This window comes from Pantherophis guttatus, chromosome 3 (genome assembly GCF_059756535.1).
Source record: "Pantherophis guttatus breed Tessera chromosome 3, ASM5975653v1, whole genome shotgun sequence".
Taxonomy (NCBI): domain Eukaryota; kingdom Metazoa; phylum Chordata; class Lepidosauria; order Squamata; family Colubridae; genus Pantherophis; species Pantherophis guttatus.
In genome coordinates, this window is record NC_142065.1 from 35,958,814 (window position 1) to 35,977,089 (window position 18,276).

The 18,276-nt window shown below is 36.9% G+C and overlaps 1 protein-coding gene across 2 annotated transcripts in view; it reads left to right on the top strand.

Annotated features, from left to right (window-relative positions):
• Positions 1-18,276, top strand: part of LOC117664375 (arf-GAP with SH3 domain, ANK repeat and PH domain-containing protein 1-like) — a 38,876-nt gene that overhangs the window by 13,035 nt on the left and 7,565 nt on the right. Inside the window, exons 9-20 of one of the 2 annotated variants that reach the window (XM_034415282.2) lie at positions 1,068-1,154; positions 2,561-2,664; positions 4,453-4,522; positions 5,392-5,479; positions 6,024-6,072; positions 7,094-7,257; positions 8,984-9,117; positions 9,236-9,327; positions 11,065-11,254; positions 12,231-12,316; positions 13,602-13,717; positions 16,506-16,573. In XM_034415282.2, coding sequence (XP_034271173.2) covers positions 1,068-1,154; positions 2,561-2,664; positions 4,453-4,522; positions 5,392-5,479; positions 6,024-6,072; positions 7,094-7,257; positions 8,984-9,117; positions 9,236-9,327; positions 11,065-11,254; positions 12,231-12,316; positions 13,602-13,717; positions 16,506-16,573 — 1,248 coding nt within the window. The remainder of the gene's footprint in view (positions 1-1,067; positions 1,155-2,560; positions 2,665-4,452; positions 4,523-5,391; positions 5,480-6,023; positions 6,073-7,093; positions 7,258-8,983; positions 9,118-9,235; positions 9,328-11,064; positions 11,255-12,230; positions 12,317-13,601; positions 13,718-16,505; positions 16,574-18,276) is intronic. The other variant, XM_034415283.2, reaches the window with a different exon arrangement.

Below are 18,276 nucleotides of genomic sequence, written 5' to 3' on the forward strand. Positions count from 1 at the left end.
CATTATGTGTACCATATTATACCATGCAGGTATGCAACACTGATATTGGGAAACAGCCAGGCAGGCAAAGAGAGGGGGATCAAGTGGGGAATTAGCCTTGAGTTGTTACTCATCTGCAAGATACCTAGCCCTAACCTCCCCTCTAAATTCCATGTTGTTGTTCCCAAGATAAGGCAAACAGACTGGAAGATTCCTATAATATAAGTGGAATAAAATAAAGTAGTTAGCTTGAAACACTGTATGTGTGGACTTGATTGTTTGTGCCTGACAACTGGTGAGACAAACTTTCAGCAACAGGTTGAAGGTTCCAAAAAGTCCTCCACCCTAAAATCACATTCAACCAGTTCCTTGAATATATCTTTAAGGAAGGGCATATGTGTTCAAGTACTAATTGGATGGTTTGCAGGCCATATCCATAACAAATACTTCCAACTTAATAATTAAATTCAGCATAAAAGGTAAAATGGTTCCATGGAAAGACATGTAACTTGGCCTTTTGGCTTTCCAGAAGGGTATTAAAGCTTGGTTTTGCCAGCTGGCTTGGGTCCCTGAAGACAGCGCTCACTATTAGTTAGTTGATGGGGTAGAAGACGTCATTTCCATGCTGTCTATCTTCTTGGTTTTAGTTTTTTAAGTAGTTTTAACATTTTAATTGTTCATCTTTTTATAATCTGTAAACTGCCCACAGTCAACTTATTGGGGAGGTGGGTGGCATATAAATTTAATAAATAATAAATAAACTTCCTTTTCCTTCTGGACAGATTTTATATGCTGTATTCTGAATATTTTACTTTAACCTTAACTTAATCCCTTTCACGTATGTGGAACAATGAAGAGGCATAATTTCAAATTGCAAGCCTCTGAACACATACCAGTCAGACTTCGAACAAATGATGTTAGCATTAAATTCGTTAGCATAATTGGGGTTAAAATTGCTGTTAATAATGTGGGCTGGAGTCTTCCTGGAGATTTGGGCAGCATAGAAAGAAACGCCAACTGAAGGTATTTTGCAGCAAACACAAAAACAACTTATGTGTTTGATGGAATGTTTTTGTAATGGATTTCAGATGAAGTCAAAGCAGGAAGAAGAGAAGAAACAGTTATGTTCCCTTCGGGATCAGCTCAAATCAGCATTGCAGTTGGAACCCAGAGAGGTAAAACTAGGGACGGTACATCCAATTTTGCTATAGAGAAAGACCAGCAGGTACCTGATGAAATGTTCTTAGAAATCCTTTTTTTAAGAACTAAAAGGAAGAATTAATTGGGGGAAAGGCAATTTACCATGTGTATGAGCACAGTTTCTACCAATCTGCCTTTGCTTCTGTCAATTCTTCAATTTTATGGAAGAGAATTTGGTTTCAAAATTCCTTCAAAGGAGAAGAGAGCTTCAGGAAATACTCACAGGTGAAGTGTTTCTGAATTTATTTAATTACAAGGGAGCTGCATATATAGAGATGGGTGAATGTGGTCATGTCTCTAGTATTCATTGTACAGTTTTTTCTCCAATGTTCTGTATCCTCCCTTCAATTAAATCTCAAAGGAAGACAGAATGAAGGAGCTACTCCCACAAGCCTTTTTTAAAATAGTAGTAGCAGCAGCAGTAGCATTATCCCACCTAAAGGAAAGTTGTGCTCATGAGAAAATGTTGGAAAAATTTTCTTTCCATGGGGAAATTCAAAAAAGCCCCCATCCAATAGGTCTGTCCCAAAATTTAGTGCAGAATTTCACAAAGTCCTCTGGTATGTCATGCTTTGATGTGAAATGTCCATTACATTGTTTTAAGAGGAAAATTCATAGTAAGAAAAGGTGCCAAGATAGCCTATTACAGGGACAAAAAAATATTTGGCCAAGGATAATAACTGCCCAGCTTTCAATTTCATCTGCAAACTTTGGAGAAGTTCTGATTAAAAGAAAAGATGGGCCCAGCAAAATCAGGGCATTATATCAAATCAGTGTTTATTAACCTTGGTAACTTTAAGATGTATGGATTTCAACTTCCAGAAATCCAATTCTACCAATCTTAAAGTTGCTAAGGTTGAGAAACACTATACTAGATTGATCTTTCTATGCTTCAATAAGTATTGCTGCAGATAATTCATTGCAATTGCGGGCTTAGCATTTTCTGGGTAAATGGGCTGAACTTGTCCCCAAAGCAATTTTAAAAAAATATGAATCAGTGGGAAAAGAGAAGATACATCAAATGATTAAAGAGTTGAAAGGTTTTGTGCAGCAAATGGATTACATTATATGTTGATCTAGAGAGCAGACCAAGAATCAATGGGTGAAAATGGCAAGAAAGCAATGGCTATATTTTAAGATGATTTGATGGTAAGAGGATTTTGCAATATGGTGGAATTTCTTCACCCAATGGCTGGATGATTGCCAGGGATTCTGTGGCTCCATATTGGATTGAGCAGAAAGGTGGAATCAATGTCCATCTAACTATTTCCAACTCAACATTTCTAATTTTGAAATCATAGTCTCATGGACCTTGCATTTTCTGCATTCTTGCTTATTGTTGTATATAATTACATTTTAAATATGTACATTTGTTTTCTAGCAGAATTCTATGAGGAAGCCAATGAGGTATAGCATGCATCAGCTCCAGGGAAATAAGCAGTATGGCACAGAGAGATCTGGGAGCCTCTTTAAGAAAAGTGATGGGTAAGTAATGCAATGATTTCATCCTTGGCAACTGCAAATATATGTTAAAAACAATAAAACTTAAAGCAATACAACTATTTAATTGTTGCCTGACTTTATTAAATACCTGGGTTGTGACTATTTCTCTTGTAAGTTGCTTTGGAAATATTGTATTCTGAAAGCGGAGTATGAATTACTAAAAAGAAACCATCAGCTGTTTTCCAGGCAAAATTTTGGTGTCTAAAACTGTCTTTGTCATGTAATTCTGTGCTTGAAAAATATGCTTTTTGTTAAATTTTAACAGTTGGAATTAGAAGGAGAGGTCCATGTGAATTTTGCATACCTTCATGCCCACTTAAGTCTTCGAGTACATCATAAAATTTAGTTACAAAGAATAACTATAATTTGACTTTTGTACAGTCTGATAAAATGCAAATCAATAATTTATGTATGTTAAAGCTACCTTACACATATATCCTTAAATAAAACAATTTTATTCATATTGATCTTAATTATTAAAGTTGTTTACTGGATATATTTGGGATTACCAGATGTCTGGCAAAAAGGATGATGGCCTCATGTTTTTCCTCTGGTAGGCATAGCCTTAAAATCAAATATTGTCCACTTTTTTTGAGTCTCTTGATTTTATTATTATTATTATTTTGGACTGTTTCACAGCCATAGTCATTCAAATTTTCAGATATTGTGACTTTGTAAATTGTTTGCTTCTTTCTTTACGTCGTTTAATGATAGATTCAAGAGTCTAGAATTACATTATTTATTTCCCAATGTCAGCAATTGAATTCAATCAAGCCCTTTCAAATCTATGATCACTCTAGTCTAGTCTGTAGATCACATGACTCATCATACATTTCTGTGTGAAATTTGAATGAGGCATTGCTGCAGATTCTGTTATTGCTAGCATGTGTCCTTGAAATTAAAATTTGTTGTAAAAATATAATGAAAATATGATTTCATATACATCTAGACCTAAGTAATTTTTTTTGCAGTTTTTCACTGTACCATTGAATGTGGATGCTGAGAAAGTTAAACAGTTAGTGTGCCCTCCTTTCTAATTGTCCATGTCCTCCCATGCCTGTTCAGATATCTGATGGCCCAAAGTACATTTCAAGGCCTAACTAGCTTAAACCTTAACCTGCCTCTCCTATAATGAACCTGTCTGACTCATAGATTTGTAAGATGGGTCTTTTTGTCGCTGCCATCTTTCTAGCATAGGAGAGAGGGCCTCCTTTTTTGCTCCCAGATTTTGGAATGCATTCTCTTGGAAGCTGAGTTGGGTTTTCTCAGCACCAAGAATATATTTATTGGTTGTTAATTATTTTCTACTAATATAATGTCATTTTGCATATATTGTTTGGTTTTTAAAATGCACTGGCTACCTTTTCTACTTTGCCTGAGTAGCAAGGGAGAGTATAAGAGAACTAAATAAATCCATTTATTATAGTGTCTCAGCCCAATTGTAGAAGATTCACCCTTCTCCACAAACGATTCCATGCTCCGCAAATTTGAAGAAGGCCTCTTTCCAGAGAGCTCCTGCAGGGATGCAGATGGCTTCATTAGGGAGAAAGAAAATAGTGGGAAACATTATTTCCATGAATACTTTTAAGTTCATTTAAATTATAGTTACGTTCCAAACATGAATACCTTTTGTTTGATCTGACCATTTGATGGTACTTTTATGCCATGGTGGTTGGAATTAATACTGTATATGTAACTGGTTAGTTCTCCAATAACTTAAAATGTTATATTTTAACTTTTAAATAAAAATATGCTGTTTTTACATTTCAGTTTAAGAAAAGTCTGGCAGAAGAGAAAGTGCACAGTCAGGAATGGCTATCTTACCATTTCACACAGTACAGTATGCATTTTACTTCCAGTATCGAGGTGTTTCTCTTAAAACAAAACTCTCAACAAAATGGAGCTATTGTTTATACGTTGGAGTTCCTCTATGTCTTTATTTTCTTTCTGGAGGCCCTGAAGGAGCAGGTCCACAACATGGGTCTGCCTGGACTCATGGATCAGCAGATGGAAGATCTGGCCAGTCAGGCTTTGCACAGTTATAGCTAATATGTAGTGGTGGGATTCAAGTAATTTAACAACCGGTTCTCTGCCCTAATGATTTCTTCCAACAACCAGTTTGCCAAACTGCTCAGAAAGTTAACAACCGGTTCTCCCGAAGTGGTGCGAACTGGCTGAATCCCACCACTGCTAATATGTCATTTGCAGCCTTACTTGAGTCCTGATTACAGTGTTGACTTCCTTCTGGAACTGCTCAACCTAACACTATTGCTTCTTCATTGGTCTTTTGCCCAGTCTTTCCTCAGAAATCCTTCTTTCCCTCTTGAATCTTGGATGAATTGCTGCCAGTTGGATCTCTCCTTCCCAGTCTTAGATCTTGAGATTTCTCATCCCTTTGGGTCTTTACTTCCCTTCTTTCAAGGCTGCTACCTGTGGACCTTTCTTCTCCCTTTCCAACTAGGAAGTAGCAATTGCTCTGCATATTCAACTTCTCTCCCCAATGTTTCTTTCCGGACACTTTGTTCTCTTCATGTACAGTCATTTTCTCTCCTCTTCTTGTTATATTCCAACACACTTCATCTGACCCTTCTTATGAAATATAATGAACCTCTGTAACATAAGGATATTTTAGCCCAAATAATGCTGCTTAGGATACTAGTTAAATGTTATTGAAACTGATGTACATTTCCTTTTTCTATGGTTATTTAGTTAAATCGTCTTCCAGTGAAGTTGAATTTGCTCACTTGTCAAGTTAAACCAAATGTGGATGACAAGAAATGTTTTGATCTTATTTCACGTGAGTTCTGTTAAGTTCATCTCAGACTGGAGTTGTTAACTAAGTGTCATCCAGATATTTGATTTTATTTCTCACCAGTCTCAGTAAACATGCCAATGACAATGGGAATTGCTGCTCAAAGTATCTAAAATTCACCTGGTTGCTTGTTGCCAATGAAATGATTGTTAGGAACTTGTAATTTATCTCACAAGTACCCTATACCTGGGCAATCCCCCTGTTTTCTCTTCCCTCTCCCCATTCCAGGTTAAATCATACATCAGTTTAGCTATGCCATGCATTGATAAAATGAGCTAAAGTTCATGAAAGCTTGTGTCTTTTAATATATATTTTTAATTGTGAAAAAGTGGTATCAGACCCTTCCTGATTTTTGGCTACCATGGCTAATATGGCTGTCATCCTACAATGTTTTTTGTTAATGACTCCACTTGTTTTATTCTTAAATTTCTTTACTAATATTCAGTTGTTTCCATTTTTCCATATAAAAGTGTTATTTTCTGGTTTGTTAAGTACAATCTTTTGTTTATGTTTTTTTTTTTCTTTTCAGATAATCGGACATATCACTTCCTGGCAGAGGATGAACAAGAATGTAATATGTAAGTATCAGACAGGAAAAATGAGTGCCTTTTCACTGGATTTCTCCAAAGAGAGTCGGATAGATTTTTGACCTTTATGCTGAGAAAAGGTTTATGTTGAGGTCCTGGCTGGTCCTTTTTAAGTCTAAGATTTTATTATTCTTTTCCTACTAATTGAAATCTTATTTTTGTTCTTTCAATTTTAATTTATTTATGGCAATAAGGCCCAAATGATACTGTCTATTTGATTGTGTCCAGTTCTCAGTTATTCTATGGACTGGCTTTCTCCACATTTTCTGACACAGCTTCTTCCAGCTATTTTATGCTCTGGCTGGTGGTGGCTTTGATGGCATCCAGCCACCAAATAGCTACAAAAGGTCCCAGTAACAGGTTTGAAATATACTCTAATTTTTTCCATTAGATAAAAGAGTTTAAGATTTATAATATTTTAAAAATATTACATAATACACTAAAAATCCCAACTCACTGACGTGTTACTAAAAACCCTGCTTTTATAATCATAGTTAAAAATCTGGCAATGGCCTCTGTAATATTAGGATTTTCATCTGTAACTAAAATTTTAACATATTCAGAAATATTTCTTCCTGTTTTTGATTTTAAAATAAGACAGATAATGTCCTGCTAAAGACGCCTATAAAATTCATGATACAATAAAATGTGATAAACTGTTTCAAGATCAATACCATTTTCAAGGACAAAATCTGTAAAAAGATGGGGAAATCTACCTTTTAGTTATTTTATGGCAACATATTTAATTTGGCTTTTGAAAACTGCCCTTCACAGATGCATGAAATGAATAAGTGGGGAGCATAAGACTATATATCTTTTTCTCATGTCAGGGAAGTGTTTCACCCATCAATTTCAGCCAATCATGCAAACAGATCCATTTTTACCTTTCTCCATTGTTTAATGTGAAAGAAGTGATGTACACAGTGAGATTTTATAGATCCCCTTAATCTGTGGAGCTCTTCCTAACTGGATGAAGGCATTCATTTATCTAATGACATTTTCTATATTACAGATGGGTTTCTGTTTTGAGTAACAGTAAAGAAGAAGCTTTGAACGTGGCCTTCAAACAAACCCATGACAAGGACGGATACAACATGGAGAATCTGACTGGAACAATCATTGAGGAAATAAAGCACATGCCAGGAAACAACATGTGCTGTGATTGCTCAACACCAGGTACAAAAAAAGATTGTTGCAATTTTTCACTATATCTCTGAGAAACAATTTAGAATCTCAGCAAATTGTAGAAAAGAGTTGTCAAAAAGAAGTGTCCATCTGGGTTCAGTTCCAAGTGGGGAAAAAGACACTGGATTCATGGAAGTTGCTTGGAAAGAATGATGAGGATCACATGGCTTGAATTCCTGAGCAGAAAAAGGGCAGAGTTGCTAAGAGTGCCTTGGTTTTATGCCCTCTGTTGGGCCCCACCTTAGAGTTTCCTGTTCTTGTACAAGAAACGTATCCCATTGGCTGTCAGAGTCCCAGGGGGCAGGGGTCTTTTAGGCACAGGTAAGCTAACTTTGTAGGTTTGCTGGGTAATGTAATCTTCCCAGGTGCCATGTGGTGAGTTTCTGTTGCTAGATGGGCTGGCTCAGGCCTTAATGGCCCATTGACAAAGGTGAGGGGGGCTGAGTTTCTGCCTCCCTTTTAGGGGAAATATTCTGCCCTAATATTAGGAAATATTTCCTACAATATTTCATTTTTCTAGGAGAGGGGTGAGTGCTAGCTTCCTACAGAGTGATATAGCATTTGTTGTACAACATACAATATATAGGGTGTGTGGGGTGTGTGTGTCTTATTTCTTCTCCAGGAGCTAAAAAGGAAGTCTTTTTAACCAGTCCACAACAATCTAGTCAACAATTCTCACAATTTCCAATCACACATAACTGCTGGTTGTGCCAGGAGGGAATTTTAGAGAAGTAATCCAACATACCTGAAGGGTGCCAGACTGGAGAAGGCTTGAGTAATAGGTGATTTGAGAGCAGGCTTCTCACTCATCTGGTTAATTGTTTTTCCTATTTTCTATTTTGTTCATTTGGTTTCTATTTGATTTCAAATTCTGAACATAATGTGGGCTTTTTGAGCTACTTTGCCACAGGCTAGATATATTTATAAGCTCAGCAACACGGGCAAAGTAACAAAACATGCTGGCATGGGGCAGAATATGAAAAAAATTGCATCAAAGCTTCACTGTACATGTGCCATCATATTCTGTCATTGCACTAGCTGTGGGTGCCTAGGGTTGGTTTCCTAGGAGGTCTGTGTTCAGCTTCACACAAACATGGCTTCTGAATCTCCACCATATCTCTCCTCAAGGCTTCAGTTTGAAGCTAACTCCAGTTGTCTTCATTGCTATCTTTCCTTAAAAAATTGGGAAAAACCACAAAACATGAATTGCTTCATCCAGCGGACCAATCTGAGAATTAAAAAATGGCATTGCATCATTTTCCAAGATGAGAATTAGTTCTGACACAGCCTATGAGAAACAACTATGTTTTGGCATCTCACTGTTGCCAAAACATAGAAACAAATGAGAATGGGATTTCTCCTGAAGAAAGGAGGCTGGACTACTTGTTGCACAAGAGTGCAAAGGAGACACAAATACATTTAAATTGTAATTCTCTAAAGAGGGTTTGATGTTGCAAAACAATTGCCTTCCCCCTTTGTTAAATAAAACACCTGCCACCTTTCTTGCACACAGACTGTTAAATATGATTGTAGTTTCACCTTATTTTATTTTATCCTTGTTTTGAACCACATTATTCTATAGTATACAGTCTATCTCCACTAGTAATATTGTAGGAAATACTGTACCTTCACAATGTCAAAAATTGGGAACATTTCCTGTGTCATTCATTATTTCCAGCAAGATAACCCTATATCCCTGTGCTTCCTCCCTGCATAGATCCAGCATGGCTCTCCATTAATTTGGGTATCTTAATTTGCATTGAATGTTCTGGGATTCACCGAGAGTTGGGTGTTCATCACTCCCGCATCCAATCATTAGCCTTGGACAAATTGGCCACCTCAGAACTTCTGGTAAGAACCAATTTCGTTCTGCACCATCACCATTCTTTCACAAGTTTAGCATCGGAATAGATTTGATATGTTTCACTATATTATAAAATCTGTGTTGTATTCTTATTTCTTTTTGCAGTTGGCTAAAAATATTGGAAACTCACGATTTAATGACATAGTAGAAGCCAACCTTCCCAATTCATCTTCAAAGCCAACTAAGGACAGTGCAATGTAAGGAATATTCATTTTTTAATGATCATGAGAAGGGGATTGGGAGAGGAGAGACAGAATTATCACAATTCCATCAAACAAAGTTTAACATGCTCAGAATATCAGTTGAACAAATCAGTGTGAAGTTTGGCAATTTAAATGTAAATTGGAAAATAAAAATAAAAGCAACTGAGATTGCAGCAATTGTGGTTACTTTTCTTGTTATAAGAAGTTCCCTGCTGGATCTGATTAAAAGGCCATGAAATCCAGCATCTTCAAGTGACTTCCATTTGCTTCTGGGAATACAACAAGGCTTGTAGGCACTAAGCTACTTTCTCTCTCTCTCTCTCTCTCTCTCTCTCTCTCTCTCTCTCTCTCTCTCTCTCTCTCTCTCTCTCTCTCTCTCTCTCTCTCTCTCTCTCTCTATATATATATATATATATATATATATATATATATATATATATATATATATATATATATATATATAACAAATAAATAATAGGACAATGTGATTTCATTGTAAGTAGACTTCGGAGTCCTTGGTGTTATCTGAACTTGGTTGCTTGCCTGTAGACATTTCATTGCTCAACTAGATTTGCTCCCTTTTTATATACAATAGCTTGCCTGCCAGTGTTGGTGAAGGTATGGTTTTCTCTGTGGTAGCTCCTTGATTTCTGCTGGATTGCCATGGAAAGCAAAAATCAACAATAGTATTATATTAATTTTCTCCAACAATAAACTATTTTTTAAAATCCTCCCAATATTCTGAGAATGCAGAAGAAGAATTGAACTTTGATGTATGGAGAAGATTGGTTTGAGGGTACAGGAAGGTTTCTTTAATGATTTTAAGATTTGGGTATGTTTATACCATTGTTGTGAGCTGTCCAGGCTTTTGGCAATAAAATGGGTAGCTACTTAAATCAAACAAACCAACAAGTGTAGTACAGTCACACCTCGATATTCGACTGCTTCAAAACTTGTCGAATTTGGTACTCGATGCAATTTGAAACAAAAATCTTGTCCATGTGCTCATCTTTCTACCGGCACCCAATGCATAGGGAAGAACTTGCTGGCATCAGCTGCCTCATGACTTGCTACTCCTTCAAGCTGTAATAAAGGATCATGTGGTAAGTTACGTGGTTTGCTCAGTACCCGTTGTTTTTAGTATTTGTTGCATTTCCTAGAACGAATCCTGGATGAATACCGAGGTGCTACTATATTTTGCACAGGGAAAAGAAATATTTGAGAAATTGCAAAACCAATTTCAACACAAAGTTATTTATGGTCTTATTTAAGTATTTTATAGGTGGCTACTGGACTAATTAACTGGCCCCTCCCCCCATGCTTCCTACTCCCCCTCTGTCCATCATTTTAATTCTTTTTTTTTTACTTCCATTGTTTATTTTTTCATTGGTTTGCTTTTGTCATCTTTACATTTTTTTTTTATCATTTTTCTTTTCTGTTTTACTGTTGTAAGTTGCCCAGAGTGGCCCCATGGTAAAATGGGCAGCAAATAAATTTAACAAACAAACAAACAAATAAATAAAGAAATAATTTCCTTTTTTCCTACCCCAGAAGGTGATCTGTTAAGTAGGGCACACTGGAAAGGGTGTCTTTCTTCTGGTTTCTCCTTCTTTTGGAGCCTCATGATTTGCACTTCTCTGTTTATTAGAAAGAGTTCATTGTTTCTGCTAGCAGCTCATTATCGTGCACCTTTTAAATCTGTAGTTTCTGTCTTCCCATGTACCATTATAGGACTCATCGAAAACATTTCATAATTTCGAAGTATGTTGATAGGAAGTATGTTTTTCCAAGAATCATGAGGAGTCCAGTTGCCAAGCTCAAGAATTTGGAGAATGCTGTCAAAGAGAAGGATATATTTATTTTGCTTCAAGCATATGCAGAAAAAATGGATTTAAGTGAGCCTGTTTTGGAATTTAGCCAGGTGAGACTTCCTCCTGTTAACAGAGGGATATATGGACACTTTAGCAGAGATGATACATTAATACCAAAATGTGGAACATGCAATACACTCTTTTTATTGAAGATTATAAGAAAACATTGGTTTTTGAACTATGTGCTAGAAAAGATAATTGGCCTAAAATGACTCAGCATTAATGTTCTGGTCTTTTTCTTCAGAGCAGTAGCTTGTTCAATAAAAAACTCATTAACTTCCCTTTCCTTCTTCTGAGTCAAAACCCACTGAATGTCAGTGGGAAAAAACTATACATAAATTTTCTAAAATTTGGTGTTCTCAAGATGTGTTGGATTGTTATTCCTGTTGTCAGTACTGCTGATAGATTCTGTTTTCCCACTCATTCGGAGGCCACCATGAAAAATGATGCTGACATATTTATTTCCACCACTGCCTCTGTTGTCTCCTCATTTTGTCAGCGTCCTACATTTTCTCTTAAACAAAATTAATAAAATAAACAAATAACCCCTTTTTGAACTAATAATAGTATGTAAATGTTCGAGCACTCTTCCACTATAGCTTAAATAATAAGTTTTCACAATTGCTGCAGGAAGTTCTGTGATTCTGTTTCCACCCGAGAGGACTTTTTAATATTAACACAAAAAAGTTGTTTTGAAAAATAGATACTGACAGTGGGAATAATTGGGAGGAATTAATTTCATAGATAGGATTAAACAGCCCTTCTCGATTCTGCAATAAACTATTAGCCATCCATAGTTGTTCAGTTGCACCGGGATCAGAAGCCAATTTGTAATCTAAATTTAGGCAAGTAATTCCATAGTTTCTTCTGACATTTTTTTCTATTGTAAATTAGCAGAAATTGTAGAAATCATTCGTATGATGCTAGTTCCTCATGAAATATCATGGCAATCTATTTTTCTAAATAGATTTTAGAAAATCTAAAATAGAAAAATCTCTCAACTTGTTTTTCTTTCTTGTTTCAAAGGAACCTAGAGAGACACTTCTTCATCTGGCAGTCCTAGTTAGTGACCGATCCTCTTTGCATATTGTAGATTTTCTGGTGCAGAACAGGTGAGTTGATTTGATAGGCCTAACAGATTTAGCAAGTAGCAAATGTTCTCGTGTTTTTCACATGCATGCCAAACTAATAGATTTTGAGCTATTAGTTCTGAGGTTTCTTCATTCTGGTAGAACAAAAAGTTGACATACCCCATATAGGAGAGATCATCAGACACCATGGGGTGAGATATCATCAACATGCTGATGATACGCAGCTTTACATCTCCACCTCTGGTGACCCAAATGATGCTTGGCTGCCCTTTTGGGGTGCCTCGAGGCTGTGGGGGCCTGGATGGGAGACACTTCAACTGAACCCTGAGAAGATGGAGTGGCTGTGGGTATATGGAGCCTTAGGATTTAGAGGCTTATCATCTTTAGTTCTGGATAGGATGGTACTACCACAGATAAACTCGATGCACAACTTGGGTTTTTTCCTAGACTCACAACTCCTAGATTCAAAAAGCAGATGGCAGTCATGGCTAGGAGAGTCTTCATACAACATTGTGTGGTACATCAGTTATGCCCTTTTCTGGACTGCGAGGTCCTGCTTTCAGTCATTTCCCATTTGGATTATTGCCAACATGGGCCTGTGCTTGAAGAGTATTCAAGTATTCAGAAACCACAATTGGTCCAGAATGGAGCAGCGCAGACAGTTTTGGAGGCTCCTATGGTGGCATAGGTAACACCACTGTTACACAAATTGCACCGGCTGCCTGTATGCTTCTGGGTGCAATTCAAAGTGGTTACTACCTTTAAAAACTCTTTATTGCATGGGTCTAAGATAACTGTGGAACCATCTTTCCCCAATGGGAATGGGTCGCTCCACTCATGCTAGCAGAAGGGGCAGATCCCATCAATCAAGGAATTTTGGCTGGTGGGGTCAGGAGAAGAGTCTTTTCTGCCACAGCTCCTGCCCTTTAGAACATCTTGCCACAGGAGATAAGATCTGCCCCTCTCTTTTAGCATTCAGGAAAAGCCTTAAAACCTGGTTCTGCCAGTTGGCATGGAATCCTGAAGGAGAAGCTGTTGGCTGGAAGTGGCTGCTGCACTAATAGAGAAGGCACCTTTACCTCTCTCCACCAAATCCTTGTTTTTAGTTTGTTTTAAATTTTGTAACTTTAATCCATTTTTATATTTATAATCGTTGAATGTTTGCGTGTTTTATCTTATTGTAAGCCACTCAGAGTCACCTTGATCAGTGAGATGTATCCCAAATCAATTTGATCAATCAATTAATAAATAATCATGGTTCCATAAGTGGAGGATTTTTGTTTGATGAACAATATTTCTCTTCTAGTGGGAGCCTGCTGAAACAGACATCCAAGGGAAATACTCCCCTTCATTATTGTAGCCTTCATAATAAACCTGAATGCATAAAACTCCTTCTGCGAGCAAAAGCCAACATCACAATCAGTAAGTGATCATGAAATAAAATTAGGGTGCAAAATGTCAGTCTATTTCACTATAGTGCTACAATATGTATAGTGAATGCAGGTAGTCCTTGAGTTATGACCACAACTGAGCCCAAAATTTATGTTGCTAAGTGAAACATTTGTTAAGTGAATTTGACCCATTTTACGACCTTTCTCTCATAGTTATTAAGTGAATCATTGCATTTGTTAAGTTAGTAACATGGTTGTTAAGTGAATCTGCATTTAACCCATTCCCATTAATGTTACTGCATTGGTTTAGTCTTTTTCAGGACAGTATTTAACTGCAAGCCATTTAAGAATAGTTTGTTGTTGTTAGTTGCAAAGTCGTGTCTGACCCATCGTGACCAAATGGCTGACGTTCCTCCAGGCCTTCCTGTACTCTACCATCCTCTGGAGTCCATTTAAATTCACGCTGACTGCTTCAGTGATTCCATTCAGCCACCTCATTCTCTGTCGTCCCCTTCTTCTTTTGCCTTCAATCTTCCCCAGCATTAGGCTCTCCTCCAGTGAGTCCTTCCTTCACATTAGGTGGCCAAAATATTTGAGTTTCATCTTCAGGATCTGGCCTTCTAAAGAGCAATCAGGGTTGATCTCCTCTAGAACTAAGAATAGTTAGTTTTACCCATTCAGTCATGTCCAACTCTTGGCAACTTTATAGGCAAGTGCTCTTAATTAAAAATAATTACTAAATTCCATAGAACCATGGAAGAGAACAACATTCTGCAATGACTGGATGTGTTGTTTTAGGTGTATGTTCATATCTGTCAAACCCAATAGTTAGTAATTTGATTGTTGGCTAAACATGCTGTTCCAGGCATTTGCCTACACTTGTCTAAGCCAAAAGGTGCCAGCTATTTTCCCAGGGCAAGGCAGCAAATCTCACTCTAGTAACAAAAACCTACACTCAGGAGCATAAGCACAAGAACCAAGGACAAAACTTGAATAGGCAAATTGCTTTTATAATTGATAAGAAAATAGGCCTGATTAACAAAGAAAATCAGTTACTAGATATTTATATGTAGTAGTTAATACACATCAGATATGGGGGTTGAAGTCCTGCATTTTTTTTTTCCTGCCTTTACTTGGCTTTGGACAATGTGCATTCATTTTATGACCTCAGAAGAAGGCATCTGCATAGGAGTTTGATGATGATCCTATCTGGCTTCAGGCTCTTTTGTTTCCAGCCCTGACAACTACAGTCCTTGCAGGCAGAGTAACTGGTGGGTTTTTTTCTCTCTCCGGAGGCAATGGTTAGTGAGATGGGAAACAAAGCCAGGGAAATTCACCAATCACATGCCTTAACAGGCCACATTAAATCAGTAGTGACAGGACCAGTTGCAGTCTCCTTCTGTGGCAGAATAGAAATTGGCAATGAGTGCAGCAAATTTTATGCTGGCTTGGCATACCTTACTGTTGGATAATAGCACTTTAATATTTTTCTATTAATACATTCATTTATCAGAATCTTACAGTTTCACTACATTTTGCAATTTATTGTGATAAAACAAACCTATCTTCTCTACAGTTATGAGCAATTCACGTCCCCTTTCCTTCTTTGATGCAACTGTAGAAAGAAATTAGGTTTCATGTCTAATATTGATTAACCATAGTTTAGTAGTATGTTCATAAGCTAAAGTCTAGCTGATCTTCTAATTATGACTTCCATGAGCTGGCAAGGAGTCATATAACTGTAGATATAACAATTGGATTTTGGTTGTTCTTCTATTTAAGAAAAATATTAGGATCTTTTTAACACCATAGTGTCAGCCCAACCAGTCATTTTGGAGAGATTTTATTCTCAAATGACACAGATCCTTCTCTAGTATAATGCCTGTAGTTGTGAAAACAATAGAGCAGCTTTCATTGCATATTTTGTATCTTATGGTACACAATATTTAAATTTACATAACATTAGCTCTTATGTTAATTGTTTCAATATGTAACTTGGAGAATCACTTAAGAATTAATATTTTTGAAATTGTGTTTAAAACAGAGCAACTTTATATATTGCAGTCCAATTGGTTTATTTCCAACAACCTTTATGCACCAGAGGTCTTATTTTAACATAGCAAAGGTTAATTAAAAACAAAAGAAAGTAAAAATTATTTCCATCACAATACTCTGAGTTAACATAATGCCTAATACTGACATTTTGTATACTGTTCTTCATTTCACCTGAATCATCAAAAAGATACAGTAGTGTAGTGTTTCAGTATGGCTTAGCCCTGAGGATGAGGGATGCTCAAACACACCACATATTTTCCTGTTACAAGAACTTTGCTCATATTTTCTGATTTCTCCCACATTACCTGCTTAATCCAGAGTAGAAAATCTTTTTCAAAATGCTTTTCGCAGAGGCTCTAGATGAGGCAATTGTCACAGCATTGCAGCAGTGTTTGATATATTGTTTTCCTGTCTTTTGCAATCTCTCTCTTTTTCAGGGATCTCTCCAGGGAGCGGGTCAAAAACTTAATATGGGGGCCACATCCATGTGATTGAAGCCCCACCCTTTTTGTGAGCATAATGCATGGAAAAATGGGCAGGGCTTTGATTGCATGGCTGTGGCTTCCATATTGACCTACCTGCAGTGTTGCGCTGCTGTTCTTGCTTTGCATATAGATGATGGTAAAAAAGTAATATTTGAGCCATGCTAAAAAAATCACAGTTTCTAACAACCCTTTGTTAGAAAAAAAAACAGTTTCAAACTGGAAATATTAATACATCCATATAGCCACAATCTTCAAATGACATATGATATTTTCCCACAGCTAATGAAGCTGGAGAGACAGCCCTTGATATTGCTAGGCTACTGAATCACACTACATGTGAAGATCTGGTAAGCAACAGCAGGTTTAACACAAATACCTAAAGCCTTGACAAGAAGTGTCTGGATAATGTGCTCCAGACATAGCAATAGGCAGCATGTTTTCAAAATACAAAGTATGTTGAAACTATTATAGCTCTGCTGTATACGTGCCTTTTTTTCTGCAGCTTTTATCATTATCTCTTCTCTGATAGGTGTTCAGTTTTATTTAGCATAGCACTTAATTGTAAATTTATTAAGAGCAGAACCTTGTTAAGTAAAAATAAAAGCTGAAATATATTGAATCATAATCACAACTGATTGAATTATGATTCAATATATTAAAATGTTTTTGTTTTTGTATGATTTATGTGCATGATCATTGTATAAAGAGGATAGAGTAACAGATTCTACTTGCTTGCAAACAAAAATCTAGAGAATGTGTTTCTATTTTCTTTTGAATTAGTGAAAAGTTAGACGTGTATTCACATAGAGACACACACAAAAATATATGAAGGACAAAGAACATAAAGACAAAAAGAGGACAGATCCTCCTCTTGCTAGGCATCTGGTAACTTCAGGCATGAAGGAATCTCTACTAAGATTTCTTAATCACAGGCAAACCATGAAATGCATTCTTACATGTCATAATTTTATTCATAAAATTAAGCAAAGGACTGAAATGCCATGGTTTAGATACAAGTCCAATATCAGATGCAGCTCCCACTCCCCATTTTTTAAAATCAGCTATAATAGGTAGGTTTTCATAGATCAGAAATAATGTAGTTGAAATCTCAAAGTATTCAGTCCTCAGCCCTGAATTCATTCGTGCTGAAGTTGGTCTTGTGATTTCAAGAACTATTTTTTCCTGTGAGATTTTTCAGTTTTTGTTTTGGTTTAGTTTAGTTTTGAGTATTTGAGAATTATTTTTAAACATGCCCTAACTCAATGTCTGGGGAAAAAGCCAAATCTTCAATGTATTTTGAAAGACAGGCAGATTCAGATTCAATCAATTATGAGGGGATTCTGTTGTAAAAGGGCAATGGAGAAAGCATGTCTCTGGAGTGCCACAAGGTTGATATTGCCTACGCCAGAGTTTCTCAACCTCACCAACTTTAAAATGTATGGATTTCAACTCTCTGAATCCCCCAGGCAATAGAGAATTGTGGGAGTTAACATCCACATATCTTAAAGTTGCTGAGGCTGCGAAACACTGGCCTAAGCAATGGAGCTGGAACAGTGGTGGATTGCTACCGGTTCACCCCGGATCGGGCAAACCAGTAGCGGTGGCGGAGGGAGGCTCCGCCCGCCCAGACATCTCTACGCATGCGCAGAAGTGTCGCAAGTGCACGAGTACCCACGAGCGAACCGGTAGCAACGGGATTTGAATCCCACTAGTGAGCTGGAAATGATAGAAAATGCTTCTGCTAGGAATACAGCTATAGTTTTCTGTCTGCCCATATCGTCTGAAAAAGCTCAGTGGAAGGAGTTCACTTATGATGCCTGCCTTTGGGACTGAATAGAAGAGGAAGGAAGGAAGGCTGCACCACTAATAGATGATTGAAAGGGTATTCACTTATATCCTTTGACCATATTTTATCTAACAAATGCAAAATAAAAATCACCTTGAGAATTTCTGTGAATTTCTTCTTTGAAATGTCTACACACCTTCTCTTCCACTGAACTGAATTAAAACTGAGTAAAAGCAGAACAATTGTTCTATTTAAGATTACTCT